Source organism: Herpailurus yagouaroundi, unplaced genomic scaffold (assembly GCF_014898765.1).
Source record: "Herpailurus yagouaroundi ecotype Mexico unplaced genomic scaffold, PumYag 186, whole genome shotgun sequence".
In the NCBI taxonomy this organism is placed as follows: domain Eukaryota; kingdom Metazoa; phylum Chordata; class Mammalia; order Carnivora; family Felidae; genus Herpailurus; species Herpailurus yagouaroundi.
The window spans coordinates 18,087,859-18,102,928 of NW_024412417.1; the positions used below are offsets into that span (position 1 = coordinate 18,087,859).

Genomic DNA, 15,070 nt, shown 5'->3' on the forward strand with positions numbered 1-15,070 from the left:
AAACTTCCTGGAATGTGGAATTGGTAATTCTGAGTCACAGGAAACCTAGTACAGAACACAGAAGGCAATTAGCCTTTGCTACCAAAAACAATGTAAAAAGCTGAAGGCCTTGATTCTACTAATTTCCAAATAAGTTGCTTCAAAGGGATAAATTCTTTATTCCTTTAAAATCTTAGATGTGGCTAATGATTCCTACCGCTAGTATTTAGCAAACATCAGAATATATGTGGATCAAGTTACTGGTTTAAGGATAATCCTTATGTTACTTATTAGACCATCATCACTACAGAGAGCACAGTACAGGAACTGACCCTAAATCCACAAATTTTCAATGTGACAGGTTACTGAAGTTAACTGAGCATATGGATAAGTAAATCACCATATCTGATAAGGTGCAAACAAGCAAACAACTGATTGATTAGATTCTATTCTTTTCAGCCAGGTGTGTGGGCATCTCATGGAAAAGCCATTTGAAGACGCTCTCTAGATTCCTAACTTTTTGAAAGGACTTTTAGAAATAGGAGAAGATAATACCTTACATTTCTAGGGTGTGGAAAATTAAAAGGTTTACAGGCAATATTCAACATTTCAATATTGTATGGGTGGGTATGAAGGTGAGCAAAAGTTACCAGTGACTCTATAAATACATATCACATGTGTATAGTACTTAAATACATAAAAGCTTGAGGCTTCTGAACTGAAAATTTCCAAGTTGGCACTTTATTTTATATAAAAGATACGCATATGAACCTAAGTATCTGGGGGTTGACATCTCAGCATGATTGGTTTAACCTACAAAAATGGCAATTACATACAGTTTAATGTAGCATATTTATATTATATGTATTTATGTGTATATATGTACTGTCTAGAGTACACCTGAAGTCTTTGGGTAAGTAGCTAAAAGCTTCTTTTTAAAAAAATCTACTATTCTTTTCCCCACAGTCCCTCTAATCCTGGTATAAGAGAACACTTGAACATCATTCACTTGCTACATTATAATTTTAACTAAAATTTTTGTTAAACATTTTTTTCTAAAAAAAAAACCCTATTCTGTGTATGTGTATATTTTGTAGATAACTAGCCATCATCTTCTTGGTGGAACTATAATAATCATGATCATAATAAAATCAATTGGCATACTAGTATTAGTAACTAGCCCACTTACTATGTGTTCAACTCTGAATTTTGTGAGCCAAGTATGTTTTATATGCTTTGTTTCATTAGTCCTCATAAATACCTCATGCAGTATATTTTTTTTTGAAAGGAGGAAAGCTAAGTTTACCTCCTTCTTTCTTTTTTTTTTTTTAGCGTTTTATTTATTTTTGAGACAGAGAGAGACAGAGCATGAACAGGGAAGGGGCAGAGAGAGAGGGAGACACAGAATCAGAAGCAGGCTCCAGGCTCTGAGCCATCAGCCCAGAGCCTGACGCGGGGCTCGAACTCACGGACCGCGAGATCGTGACCTGAGCCGAAGTCGGATGCTTAACCAACTGAGCCACAAAGGTGCCCCCTCATGCGGTATATTTATCAATATGTTGTATATATGAGGAAACTGAGGCTCAGAGATGCTTTCTAACTTCACCAAAACTTCTAAGTAGTGAGATTCTTTAACTATAAAGCTAAGAATCTTAACTACTTCTTACTGGCCCCTGGAGTGAAGTCAAACTCAAATAGGACTCCAGTGACTCATCTGTCACAGAGTCCCCAGCAATACCTATCTCAGCTGACAAGGTCATATCCAGGGTCTTGGGTAAATCAGGACAGGCCTTAATTCTGGATGGCTACAGACTCTTCTCATGGAAGCAAGAAGTACTGGAAGAGTGACAGGGGGCAGAAAAGACAAGAAAGAAGAAAAACTGTTGAGAAGAGAAGAAAGGGACAGGTAGCAGAATTATCTGTGAGATAGGAATTCTCAGCAGAAATGCGGAGCACTGGTGGCCCACAAATTCAGAAGCTAACAGAGGATTAGGAAATAAGAGTTGCCTGAGGAGTTACATTGGATTTCATAATATCTATATCCTAAAAATTGTGCTGACCAAAGTCTACCTCCATTAGTCTTAGACACTATTCTCACAAGCCTAGTTACTTGATCTTCTAGCCTCTGAACTATTTGCTGAAGTGACAAGTATAAAGGACGCGCTGGTGGGGAAAGGGAGAGTAAGCATATGTGTGGGTATTTGTGTGGGAGTGTGTTTGTATTCATCTTAGAATAAGGCATGAAAACAACAACAACAAAAATGATAATCAAAAGGGTTTTTGTGTGTAGGAGGAAGAGACAGTAATCTTAAAAGTAGGCAAAAATAAGAAATGAGAATAGTTTGGTCAGTGTACGAGGGACAAATTATATACTTTTTCAATGGAATTGTATTATGATGCAAATTAAGTCATGCTGAATATAATGAATTAAATTATTAAAAGCTTTGGTTTTATTCAATTTTTTATGAAAAAGGAGAAGACGAAAACAATGCAGAAAATTTACTATCACAATATTTTTTAACTTTCTTAACATTTTACTACTTAATGAGGTACATTTTAATTATCTGGAGAATATATTACCCATACATATAATTATAGGCATGTACATTTTTAATAATATTGAGGTGTATGCATAAAGTGCATAAACTGTTAAATCTATGTGGACATGCAAACCACCTTATGCCATAGGTAGATTGCTAATTTTATGGTATTTTTTTAGTGTAGAATAATGAAGCATCAAGCTAATTCTACATATTTGTACTCTAGTTTCATTAGTGTATTTAAAAATTTCCAATGCTCTTCTAATGTGAAATGACTCATATATATATATATATATGAATGTATATTTAATGCATATACATATGTATATATATACACATACATACACGTGTGTGTGTGTGTGTGTGTGTGTGTGTGTGTATATATATATATATATATACACACATGAGTGTATATTTAATGCATATTACCCTTAACATAGCAAAGAATGGGGAAAAAAAGAATAGAAAATTGAAAAGGGATTTACACACAACCTTTGTTTAAACAAGCAATACTCATTTTTCACAAAAATTATTTCTGTGTTACCCTTTTGGGCACCCTGATGGGCAGTTATAAGTGCTACACGACCCTTGCCATTTGTTCAGAAGGTCATTCTGTTAACAAAAATATGTCAGGTGTTTCATGTGTGTTAATTTCCCATGTAATGTTTTTGGCCTGACTGGAATATATTGGTTTTGAACAAAAGATTTCTCATGCATGTGGGAAAGCTTAAAGGGCATCTTTTGTGTTTTGTTTTAAGTAGACAAATAAGTAATTTCAGCAAAAGTCATTAAAAATGGACTGAAAGTCCTTGGGCAATGCTGTAAAATGGAAAGCAGTTGCCAGATGCTTTTGAAAACTGACACACAAAAAAAACCCCACGACACAACACCAAAACACTTCAAGTTTTAAATAAATAAAGACTGCCACCAGAGGTATGTCACTTCGATTCTTACTCTTATGGTAAAATATACTTGAAAAATAATACTTGATTGCCATGCTAAGGTTGTATTCTGAAGTTGGGATTTCCCTAGTCATCAGATGTGATACAAAACCAAGAGAAGAAACGGAATGACTGATATGAGTCATAAAATGTGTGGATTTGTCTAGGCCATCAAACACTAAGGTGTGTGGTACTTTTATATGAAGGAACCTGGCAGCAGAGCTGGGGCTAGAACTCAGATGCCCTGATTCCTATTCCTTCTAGACCACCATGCCTTGCCCTCTAAATGTCATATGTCACAGCGGATCCAAGACACTGGTTAGGTAACCATCTCAGTCTAAGGTAACCTAACTCTAGGGAGATGAGCTGGAGGATTAATTATGGTTGGGATTCAGTTTACTTGTGCATTTGTAAGTGTGTATATGAGGCCACAACAACGGGACAAACTTCCTTTAGAACCAAATCTCCACTTAAAATTAAACCCAAAGTTCAAATTCACTACTCTAAAGGAACTCATGCTTGCTATGAAAACAGAATGTTCACAACTTAAAATAATTATGAGTATAGGCAAAGACACAAAAAACACACATATTAAAAGAGGTTTGGCTTGGGGCACCTGGGTGGCTCAGTTGGTTAAGCATCCAACTCTTGATTTTGGCTCAGGTCATGATCTCAGGGTCATGAGATCAAGCCCCGTGTCGAGATCTGCACTGATAGCGAGGATCCTGCTTGGGATTCTCTCTCTCCCCCACTCTTTGCCCCTCCCCCACTCATATTTTTTTTTCTTTCTCTCTCTCTCTCTTTCTGTCTCTCTAAATAAATAAATAAATAAATAAATAAATAAATAAATAAAAAGAAAAAGAGGTTTGGCTTAATTGGTATTTAATTTAATTATTTAACTTTATCATAAATTCATTAAAAAGATACATGGCTCTTAGTAGGTCACATATTAATGTGCTTCCTCATAGGAGATGGTCCCACTCAGAATGTGAACATCCAAGCCAGTAGTAAGATGAGATTCCAGTGTATTTAATTATGACGTTGATATTCTTTAGTTGAAAATAAATGACAAACTCCAATAGGAAACTAAAAATGTTTTTTATCAATAGTTTTAAAGGTTCTTTAAATGCTAAAAATCAATATTATTTTGTTTATATGTATTTAAGCTTAACTGTATAGTTGTTGTATTTCTCAGGTTTTATTTCATCTTTCTCCCTTCTTAAAGCTGAAGACATTTCATGAGGGTTTCACTGTATGGTTGATGTGATGCATACGTACTAAATTATGTTAATAAAATTTTTTTCTCTCTCTCCAGGTAATTATAGGTATCACTTGAACTCAGCGTTAAGTACCATAGCTTATCTATAAGTAACCACTGCTCTATTACATCCCTAGACTCAGGAAATACTTGTTCAGTTCAACTTGAGTGTGGATGAGTCCAGGAAATGACTTAGTTGGAATTCTATTAAAAATATTTTGTGCTTCGAGGCATCTGGGTTGCTCAGACAGTTAAGCATCTGACATTTGATTTCAGCCTCAGGTCATGATCTCCCAGTCGTGAGTCTGAACCCCACATCGGGCTCTGCACTGACAGTGCAGAGCCTGCTTGGGATTCTCTCTCTCTGACCCTCTCCTGATCATGTGCATGTGTGCTCTCTCTCTCTCTCTCTCTCTCTCAAAATAAATAAACTTAAAAAACTATTTTCTGCTTCTTTGCTTTAATCAATCAGATCATGAAAGCAGAAGAGAAGAAGAAATGGAGTTTACTCAAGTCGAAATGTTGGAACATCAAGGCAACACTTTTGTGCGTGTGTGTGTGTGTGTGTGTGTGTGTGTGTGTGTATGTGTGTGTGTGTGTGTGTGTGTGTGTGTGATAGTTCAGTTTCTGAAGCTGAAACTCTAATTCCAAAAGAGAATTAACCACAAAATTTCAAGTCTCCCCCAAAAGATGTGGTTTTGAAATGATTCATGGGAGAGGTCAAAGGCTGTACTATTTTTTATTTTGCTATCATGAGTTTCACTATCTGCTATTCACGCAATTTTTTTCCACAGAAAGTACAACTTTTCAAAAGGCAGATAACATGCTCCATCAAAAAGGAGAAATATACCATTTCCAAAAATAAACAGTCACTTTCCCCTTAAAGCCATTGGGTTTTATGAAAGGAAGTGCTAGAAAATGTGGTTCATTTTAAGGAAATTGTAAATGTTTGACATATAATTTTCTGTCAAGATAAAGCATTTCCCTCATTAAATGGGAACAAGTGCTCACTGTGGTGTTCAGTAGATGACTTCCTGTATTTTTCTTTCTCTTTCTACGTAATGTTAAATTGTGCATTACAAGTAGTCAACGAAAACCCAAATATTTTACTCAGTCAATGAAAATGATATATTCTATTTTTATCAATGTTTATATAAGTGACATTCAAAAAGTTTTAATTTCCTCCCATTGCTTGTGATGTTTTTAGAATCATTCTTAACTCAAGGGACTTGCAGGAGTTCAAACTATCTCATCCCTTGACTGAATGATTTACTTCACAAACTCAATAGACACTACACGGGAGGTAAATTCCTTTCAGATGGTAGAATTATTCTGTTCTGAGAACAGAACCAAATGTCTCCTCAGCACTGGGAAAGAAATAAATGCCTCATTTCCCCTTTTCAGAAGGCCAGAGGACTGAAAATAATGATCAGAAGTTCCACACCACGGCAATCAGCCTCTGGGAAAGATATTTTAAACAAAATAATTAGGATCACTTAAAAATTTATAGTGTCCATCGTTATGTCTTTCACATGATGTGAAAGAAGTTTTTTTATATATTTTATTTTTTATTTTAATGAGCTGCATGAGAAGCTCCTTATAATTTGAAATTTGCGCTTCATATTAGGGACCTAAACAAACATGCGCACGTCTCTTGGTATTTAAGTTTCTTTTACTCCTCTCTGTCCTGTGTACATCCCAACACACACTGCTCCCTGTCCTTTCACGGGCCAGTCTGCTGGGTGTGGGCAGATAATATTTTTTTGCTTTCACTTCTTCTTGCTCATGTTAATTTATTTTTTAAAGTGTATTCATTTGAGAGAGAGAAAGACAGAGAGGGGGAGGAAAAGGGACAGAGAGGGGAAGGTGAGGAGAGAGAGAATGCTAAGCACAGTGCCGAACCCAATGTGGGGCTTGAACTCAAAAAACCATGAAATCATGACCTTAGCCCAGGTCAAGAGTCAGACACCCAAGCATCCCAGGCTCTTGCCCATGCAATTAAGCCATACATGCAACCAAACTCTCCCTATAGGAAGCCACATTCCACATCTCAGTTTAAGTTCACGTCTCAGTCCGCCTTTTGTTTTTTTTTTTTTTTTGGCCTTTCTGCTTATTTGCTATTAAGACAAGACATTTCATAGCAGTCTTGTCTCTCTGCCATAACACTGTTCACTACTGTTTTTTTCCTCCCTAATTCTGTTTTCTTTTTGGTCTCTTTTTGGCCATCCCTTACAGAACTCTCAATTTTCTCTCTTTGATTTTACATTCTTATGATTTTAAACTGGGTTCATAATCTTACCATGTAAATTCTCTGAAATTACACATAAGCTTGTGCCTGAGTGTTTGCACTAAGCGAGAAGGAATGGTAGGCTAGTTTTTATCAGATTCTCTAGTGGATCTACAACCCCCCAAATGGTTGAGTCATTGCTTTATATGCACTTTTAATGATTTCATTTGCTGCACGGACTTACCACGTTGTGAGGACACAGCAGTCTATGCAGTCATCCAGATTTCACTCTTGAATTCCATATTCTTATTTCTCTGACTTCCAGATTCTAATTTTCCCATAGTCACCTCAGTCAATATGCCCCAAACTAAACTCATTATGTTTCCCCCTTATACCTGTTTCTCTTTACATGTTGCTGATTTTAAGGAATGTCATCAACATCCCATCAGTTACTCAAAGTAGAAAATTAAAAGTTATATTTGACTCTATTTCTAATAGGTCTTTATTTCTTGTTGATTCTGATTCTTTTTATTCACAAATTTCCCCTCCATCTGTCTTTCCATTTTCCCCCTTTGAATCTGACTTCATTATTTCTCTCCTAGGGGATCCTTTTGAGAATTGGATGAAAACCACTATCAACTCTTTCTCTTCCCTCCCCATCATAGTATATTAGATAACATACAGGCTCGAGAATCAGACTCTGGGTTCGAATCTCAGCTTGCTCGTTTGCTAGCAGTGTGATATTTAGAAATTATTTACCTCTCTATGCTTAGTCTCCTTATCTGTCAAATAAAGCTAATAAGGGCACATGCTTAAAGAACTGTTATCAGAACTGAATGAGTTAATATATGCAAAGGGCTCAGAAGGTTGTATTTACTCTCCAAATATTTGCTAATATTTAAAAAATGGCAAACATACCTATCTGGTCCTTCTACTTCCAAGCTTACCAACTCTCCAATACATTCTTCCTACAATGTGACTTGGGTAATTTTTCTAAAATGCAAATGTCAATATTGTCCTCATATATTAGCATGACCCCCTTTTGCTTTCAGAGAAAAAAATGCAGCTTCCTTGATCTCCTTCAGTTTACCTCTCTAACTCCACATTTCACTGTCTTCCTGGCTTTGATTCTGAGATTTAGGCTACGCATTTAGGTATGGGATGAACCATAGTAGTTACCTCATACCGTTATTGTGGGGACTAAGTTAATACACTTAGAGTTTAAGCAATGCCTGAATCATAGTAAGCACTCAACAACATCCTTAAGACTGTAGATGCTGTATTCTGCCCTCATCATGTCTCTGTCATGATTTTAATGTTTCTCTTGTATATTTCACTAGTGTCCTGGCATGTTGGCCTCACCTCTACCAAACGTTTATGAAATGTCATTGTGTGTTTACCTGTCTCTCTCCCCACCAAACTCTAGTTTCCTTGACGCTAAGGACTGAATTACATCTTTTCTCTCTACCCAGTGGTCCAAACCCCATCTGCTATATAACAAGAACTCAAAAAATATTTGTTAAATAGAAATGGATGAGAGGAATATTCTTATACCCAGAAGGGAATAAGAAACATAAGAACACTATTTTTAAGTGAATGGATAAATTTATTAATCGTACCTTGGTATAGCAGAAGTATGCTCCAAGCTGATTTAGACAGTAAGAAAACCAGCCCATGGTGGAGGGTGGAGGCTAAATACTATTTTCTTTTTTACTCTCTTTCTTTTTTAGTGCACTGTTACAAATTAAATTCTTGATCACATAATATGTTTCCCTTGTGTGTGCTCAATGTATGTGGCGATGGTTTAATCACTTCTGAACAGAAATATGAATGGTGAATGTCTGACAGTCACAGCCCCTGACTATCCTTCCCAAAAGAATGCAAAACCTTGTTTCCATGCCATTATCAATGTAAACTTTTTAAGTCCAGCAATAACTGTGAATTGCCAAAACCATGAAGCAATCAGCTAAGTTTTGACGCTATGATAACATTGAGGGCAATATTTTTTTTAGTGGGTAATGTTTCTAAGAATAAATGTGACCAAATGTCTGCAGACAAAGGTAAGACAAAAAAAAAGTATCTTACCCAGAAGACTTACAAAATGGATGCAATTCAGTTTGAAATGATTATTTGCCTAGAACACCACTATTGCCTGTTTGGAACAAGAAGAGGACAGGTTGGTGAATTATTTAAGAAAATGTGTTTGTCAAAAATTGTACTTAGCTTAAATGCATCTTATGACATTAGATATTTTAGTAGGAAAAGTTCTGTGAAACTAAACAAAAATAATCCCTATGTGCAAAGATGGATTCACAATTCCTGGGCCGAACACGTTTGGGGAAATGATAAATTTCCAGCCGGCACTTCCTAAGAATGTTTTTATCATGTAACTTTAGTGAGTTTTAAGCACTTTAGAAGCCATAAAAATAAAACTAACTAAAATTTTTTCAGCATTTACTGTGGATGGGCACTGATGCTATATGTTTTATAAAAATGTCTTTTAATTTACTATAAACTCATCAGGTATGCATTATGATCCCCTTTTAGACAAGAAAACAAAAGCTAAAAGAAAGAGTTTGGATGATTCTCAACTCTTGAGCATTGTGTTCAGACAATTTCCATGAAAGAAATTTTGCTTATAGATAGCACTTAATAAATTTGTGTTTAACTGAATCTTGTTACTTGGAAGAGAAAGAAAGAACTAAAGTTTAATGAGTCAACTATGTCATGTGCTGTTTGCCTTTACATGCAGTACCTAACTTAATCCTTTCCCTATCACTAAGAAGTACACACAATTATCCTGACTTTACAAAATGATGAAACACCTCATAAAGGTTAAATTAGTTGCCGATGACAGAGAAAATGCACTAAAAATTTCTTCTCTTACTTTGTAGTGATATGTTCAGGCCGTCTCCAGAAGTGACTGGGTCAAGTTGGAAACAGAGGACCCTTAAAGTCAATTAAACATTTTGGCTTTTTTATCATTAACACAGCTCATGAGGATTTTGGAAAAGCTTTCAGAAGAATTCTCTTTGAATTTTTAAAATATATATTTTATTTTATTTTTTTTTTTTAATTTTTTTTTTCAACGTTTATTTATTTTTGGGACAGAGAGAGACAGAGCATGAACGGGCAAGGGGCAGAGAGAGAGGGAGACACAGAATCGGAAACAGGCTCCAGGCTCTGAGCCATCAGCCCAGAGCCCGACGCGGGGCTCGAACTCACGGACCGTGAGATCGTGACCTGGCTGAAGTCGGACGCTTAACCGACTGCGCCACCCAGGCGCCCCTTAAAATATATATTTTAAAAAATGTATGCATTTATTGTGATATATTGATTTAGATGTATGTGCATATATTTAAATTTAAAAGTAGAATATTTGCATATAATCCTTTGATAAATAATAAATCCATTTGATAAATAAGTTGTTGGTCACAAAAGTTGGGAAAGGGTTTACTTATATGTTTTAGAATTAAAATGAAAAAAAATTCATTTTAGTGACTGATATTTAATCCAGTATTATGATATATGCATCATTTAAAATTTTATATTCACCGTAACTGAAGACTAAGGCGCCAGTGAAAATGAAGATATGCAGAGAATTAAAATCTTGATGGATACCTCAATAAGAGGCATTTCCATTTTGTGTCATCTATGAGTCCTTAAATGATCAAATATTTAGTTAGAATGCTTAACTACAGAATTAAAACAAAGATTAGCAAGAAGCAAATAAAACCGATGGTTATAAGAGCACAGAACCCATTGGAAAAATCGGGCAATAGAGTTACATGAGGATCACAAGTCCTGTAATTAAATTGGAATTCATTTTAGGATTGTATCATTAAAAGGAAAATAAACATCAAGAGAAGTATTAGACAAGTTGTCTCTATTATTTTTATTTGTTTTGGATATGCTATATGACAAAAGAGATATAGTTACTTTTCTTCTACCCTGAGTGTATGTGATGGGTAGCATCTATTAGGATCATAATTGCTTAATAAATGTTTCTCGAACAGATGTTTGGTTGCCTGACGTTGCACCCAAACTCCAAACCCAGCCAGGAATTTTACTTTTGCAGTCACTCCCACCCATGGCTCTAAAAGTTTAACGACATATTTGTTAGACAAATACTCAGAAAAGAAGTGAAATTATGATAAGCAGGCAGACATATGAGCTCTGTGAGAATCACCAGGGCTTGATATTTCTAACATCATGGAAAAAAAAAAAGAAAGAAATACTCAACTCCATGTGCTTTAAGTCTCAGGATGATAAGAAAAATATGTTTTCAATGTTCCCCCTAATGTATTCAGTTCAATATGAGAATAGATATGTCTCATATTAATACTTAATTTCTAAATACTCATGAGCTCTATTAAAATTCTCTGGCAAAATCATACCATGCTTTCTTTCCAGTGGACTCTAATTCAAGGTTTTGGCAGGCGCTGACTGATTAGCAGGTTTTTTCCTTCCCAATCACATTTCTGAGTACACCCAAATGGAGCTCTGGGAACTTACTGTTTAAATATATTCCTTACAAAGTATATGAAGGACTTGTTTAGACTATCTAAAGGAGATAGAATCCAAGGTAATGGAGTGTAATAGAGAAATGTGAAATGTCTTTAAAACAAGATCACTTCAGATGGAATTATCATCTATATTCGTATCTATACATGAAAGCATGGAATAGAGCTAATTTTTCATATAACTCAAGCCCACTGTTAAATTAAAGGAGTCTATGTACTGCATATGCACACTGAACCACCATGTGAATGGTCACATATGCCACAGTTTAGTGACAACCATAGCTTTCAGATGGAAGTGGTCTCTTTCACTCATCACTATTTAGGATTCTTTGCATCTTCACTCAGAGAAAGGCTGATTAGCGAAGCACCACTACAGAAGATGACTTTAAGCTTCAAACTTTGAAGAGCCCTCCTGAGGCTAGGGAGAGGATCTGCGTGAAGTGGATGAGCACACCCAGAGGCATTCATTCAATAATCGGGTGGGGCTGGGCAAATGGATAAATATTTTCCGAAGGCCTAAATATTGTCAATGGTCAAATGGCTCCAGATATTCCAATCATATTAAAAATTTGTATTTCCAACACCTGAAACTAATATAACTATATATGTTAACTATACTGGAATTAAAAAAAAATGCACTTCTATTGTCACAAAGACACCCCAGAATAAATATGCCTGGATGTTCTGGTTAGGTCTTCTCCACACAGGACTAAACATAAGTTATCTTAATAAAAGCCTCTAACAATAAAGATTCTTTCTCCTTCACAATAGTTATTGGTAACTTTTATATCTCCTTTTCCCTGCAGGCGACTCCTCTTTCTCCCCCTCTACAAAAGAAATATTTAACATTAGCTTTAATATGGGAATCTTCCTGAAATTCTCCCCAGGACTCTGAATCAACCTTGAATATTGGCTAATTTCTGCCCTCTATATTTAAATGTCTACCACCATGACATCAAATATTTATCCACGACAGTATTTCAGATTTTATCTAAGAGCAAGCAAGAAAGAAAAAACCAGCACATTCTTTTAGTGAATATATTGGGAATTCACAAATTCGAGCTTATGAATACATTCTCTGAAGTTAAAAAATGAGAAAATTGTGAGTGCAAATTTCATGAAATGCTTCTGAGACTAATGTTCTTTTTACTGCTTTTATACAGCAATCAATACAACCAAGAAAGTTATATTGAATATTTACTTGCTCCATGTTAAATCAAGTATCTACTATGCCACACTGAAGAAATTCTTACCACCTTCTTTAGTGCAAAGACTGACGAGGTTATGCACAGTATCCATCAGTTCCAGCTGCTGCTTCTGAAGGACACTATTATTGTTGGTGGCTCTGTTCAATTGTTTCTCCAGTTCCTGAATAATGTATGTTTGACGAGTAACCAAGACTTGAAGATTCTCTCTCTCTTCTTTTAAGGTGTCCAACTCTTCCTTGTGCTTTCCCTCCATTTCTAAGATTTTATGTTCTAATAAACTACAAGGAAATAAAGACACGACTATTTTAAAAACAGTATACAGAAATGTGATTCAACTAGTTCCTGAGTTTGTTTAAAGTCAGCAATTTTAGTTAGGTACGTCACAGTAGAAATATTTTATAAATGAAGACTCAGTCTATATATAAAATAAATATTTAATGCATATATTAAATTAGGACTTATATAGATAGCATATCAAATGAAGAATTACTAAACCATTTGTTGTAAGAGTAACGTCAGTTTCTTAAATATAATTCATTCCTAAGGTATATCTCATATCCAAGGTAGCGGACTTGAACCCAAATGATCAGAGTCTGTAAAAGTTACAGTTCAACATTCATTAAGAAAATAGGTCCAATGAGAAACTGATAGAATAGTTCAGGAAAAAATATGAACAAAATATAGAAACTATTTTTTTAAATTTACTTTTCATTCATCTAGGATTCTCAAAATATTAACAATGATTAAATTTCACAATAGTTCTGTTGGGGCTAGGTAACAGTATATTGATGCAGAAACCACAGGACCAGAAAGTAAGCTATGTAAAATCAAGTGAGTTAGATTTCTTGGGATTTTTGATGCCTGGTCCTGCATCATAACCGCAGCTTATTTTGTCTCTCAACTTAAGTTTCAGAATGAGGCCTAAAAGCACCACAAGTTCACAGATCACTGCATAAATGGTTCTGAAAAGGAAGACCACAGGCTGGTGGCATGGTTTTACAAAAGACTTGGAATTTTGCTCAGGGTGATGTAATCTTCAACTGAGAAACCTCCTCTCACAACTCTTCAAAAGATACTCCCCTTGCATATTGCACATTAAAAATGATAGAAAATGCAGAAGCACTCTTGGATCCTAGCAACCAACTGTAAATAAAAAGTATTTACATTTTATAGAGTGTATAATATACTAAGATTCCTCAGAGGAAATCCTTACTCTTTCTCAGTTCCATAATCAGAAAGTCCAACTAGCCCTTCGTTTACAAGGTGTTATTCAAATGTAACATACCAGACTGGGCACTTATTTACCTTGGAGAAATGTAGCACTGAATCATTCCTATAAGTTTTCAAAAAGGGGACTCCAGGGAATGTTTTACATGTAATACTTAAAATCATAAAACAGAGCCTGTTAGAAGAGCCAAATTTTCCTACTTGATGTTCTAGGGGACAAGTTGGAATATCTGATTAGCCTGTACACAGATTAACAAGTGTGGAGAAAACTGCTCTTGGGCATTCTGGATCATTGCCAACAAACCTGTCTTCCAAGAAAATGTGCCTCAGAATATGACAGGCATGTTGCCTATTATACCAAGCCTGAAAAATACTGGGATGCTTCTATTCATATCACCCTACTAATTTACAACACCTTGGGTAGCATGTCCAGATTCACATGTGAAAATTTCCACTGAGACCCATTTGGGGTAGCTCTGTGACTTGTGCAAGATAAGAAAAGCCATGTCTCTAGGCTCATTTTCAGTTTACTTTTTAATTATTTTTGTTTATTCTCCTAGGGGTAATGATCAGATACAAGATGCTCATAATATAAAATCAGTTAACTTACAAAAAAAATTGTCTTTTAAATTCACAAGGGTTATAGTATACTGCCAAGAAAACTGTTATAGTATACTGCCAAGAATTGGTTGTTAAAATGATAATAATGTAGGGGTGCTTGGGCGGCTCAGTCGGTTAAGTGTCTGACTTCAACTCAGGTCATGATCTCGCAGTCTGTGAGTTTGAGCCCTGTGTCGGGCTCTGTGCTGACAGCTTGGAGCATGGAGTCTGCTTCAGATTCTGTGTACACCCCCCTCAAAAATAAATAAACACTAAACTTAAAAAAGTAAAAGTTAAAATGATAATAATGTAAAGATCAAAATTTGGATGATGTAGTCATATAATACTGGATAAAAATCTGAATTGCCATTTTGTTTCTAAAAACAGATGAGCATTGGCCTTTCATTTTTCCTAATCAGTAGGTAACATTCAGGTTTAGAAAATATCATGCTATAGTTATAACTTGTATTTATTACTTGTTAAATGCCAATAGTGTTCTCAGCACGATGTAAAACATAAAATGATGCCATTCTTACTCTAGGGATTTATTTTTAGAGAGAATACATC

At 35.4% G+C, this 15,070-nt stretch overlaps 1 protein-coding gene across 5 annotated transcripts in view; it reads right to left on the minus strand.

Annotated features, from left to right (window-relative positions):
- The window catches only part of ANGPT1 (angiopoietin 1), a 245,140-nt gene that overhangs the window by 63,434 nt on the left and 166,636 nt on the right, over positions 1-15,070 (minus strand). For 4 of the 5 annotated variants that reach the window (XM_040494249.1, XM_040494251.1, XM_040494252.1 and 1 more), the window contains exon 4: positions 12,722-12,954. In XM_040494249.1, coding sequence (XP_040350183.1) covers positions 12,722-12,954 — 233 coding nt within the window. The remainder of the gene's footprint in view (positions 1-12,721; positions 12,955-15,070) is intronic. The other variant, XM_040494250.1, reaches the window with a different exon arrangement.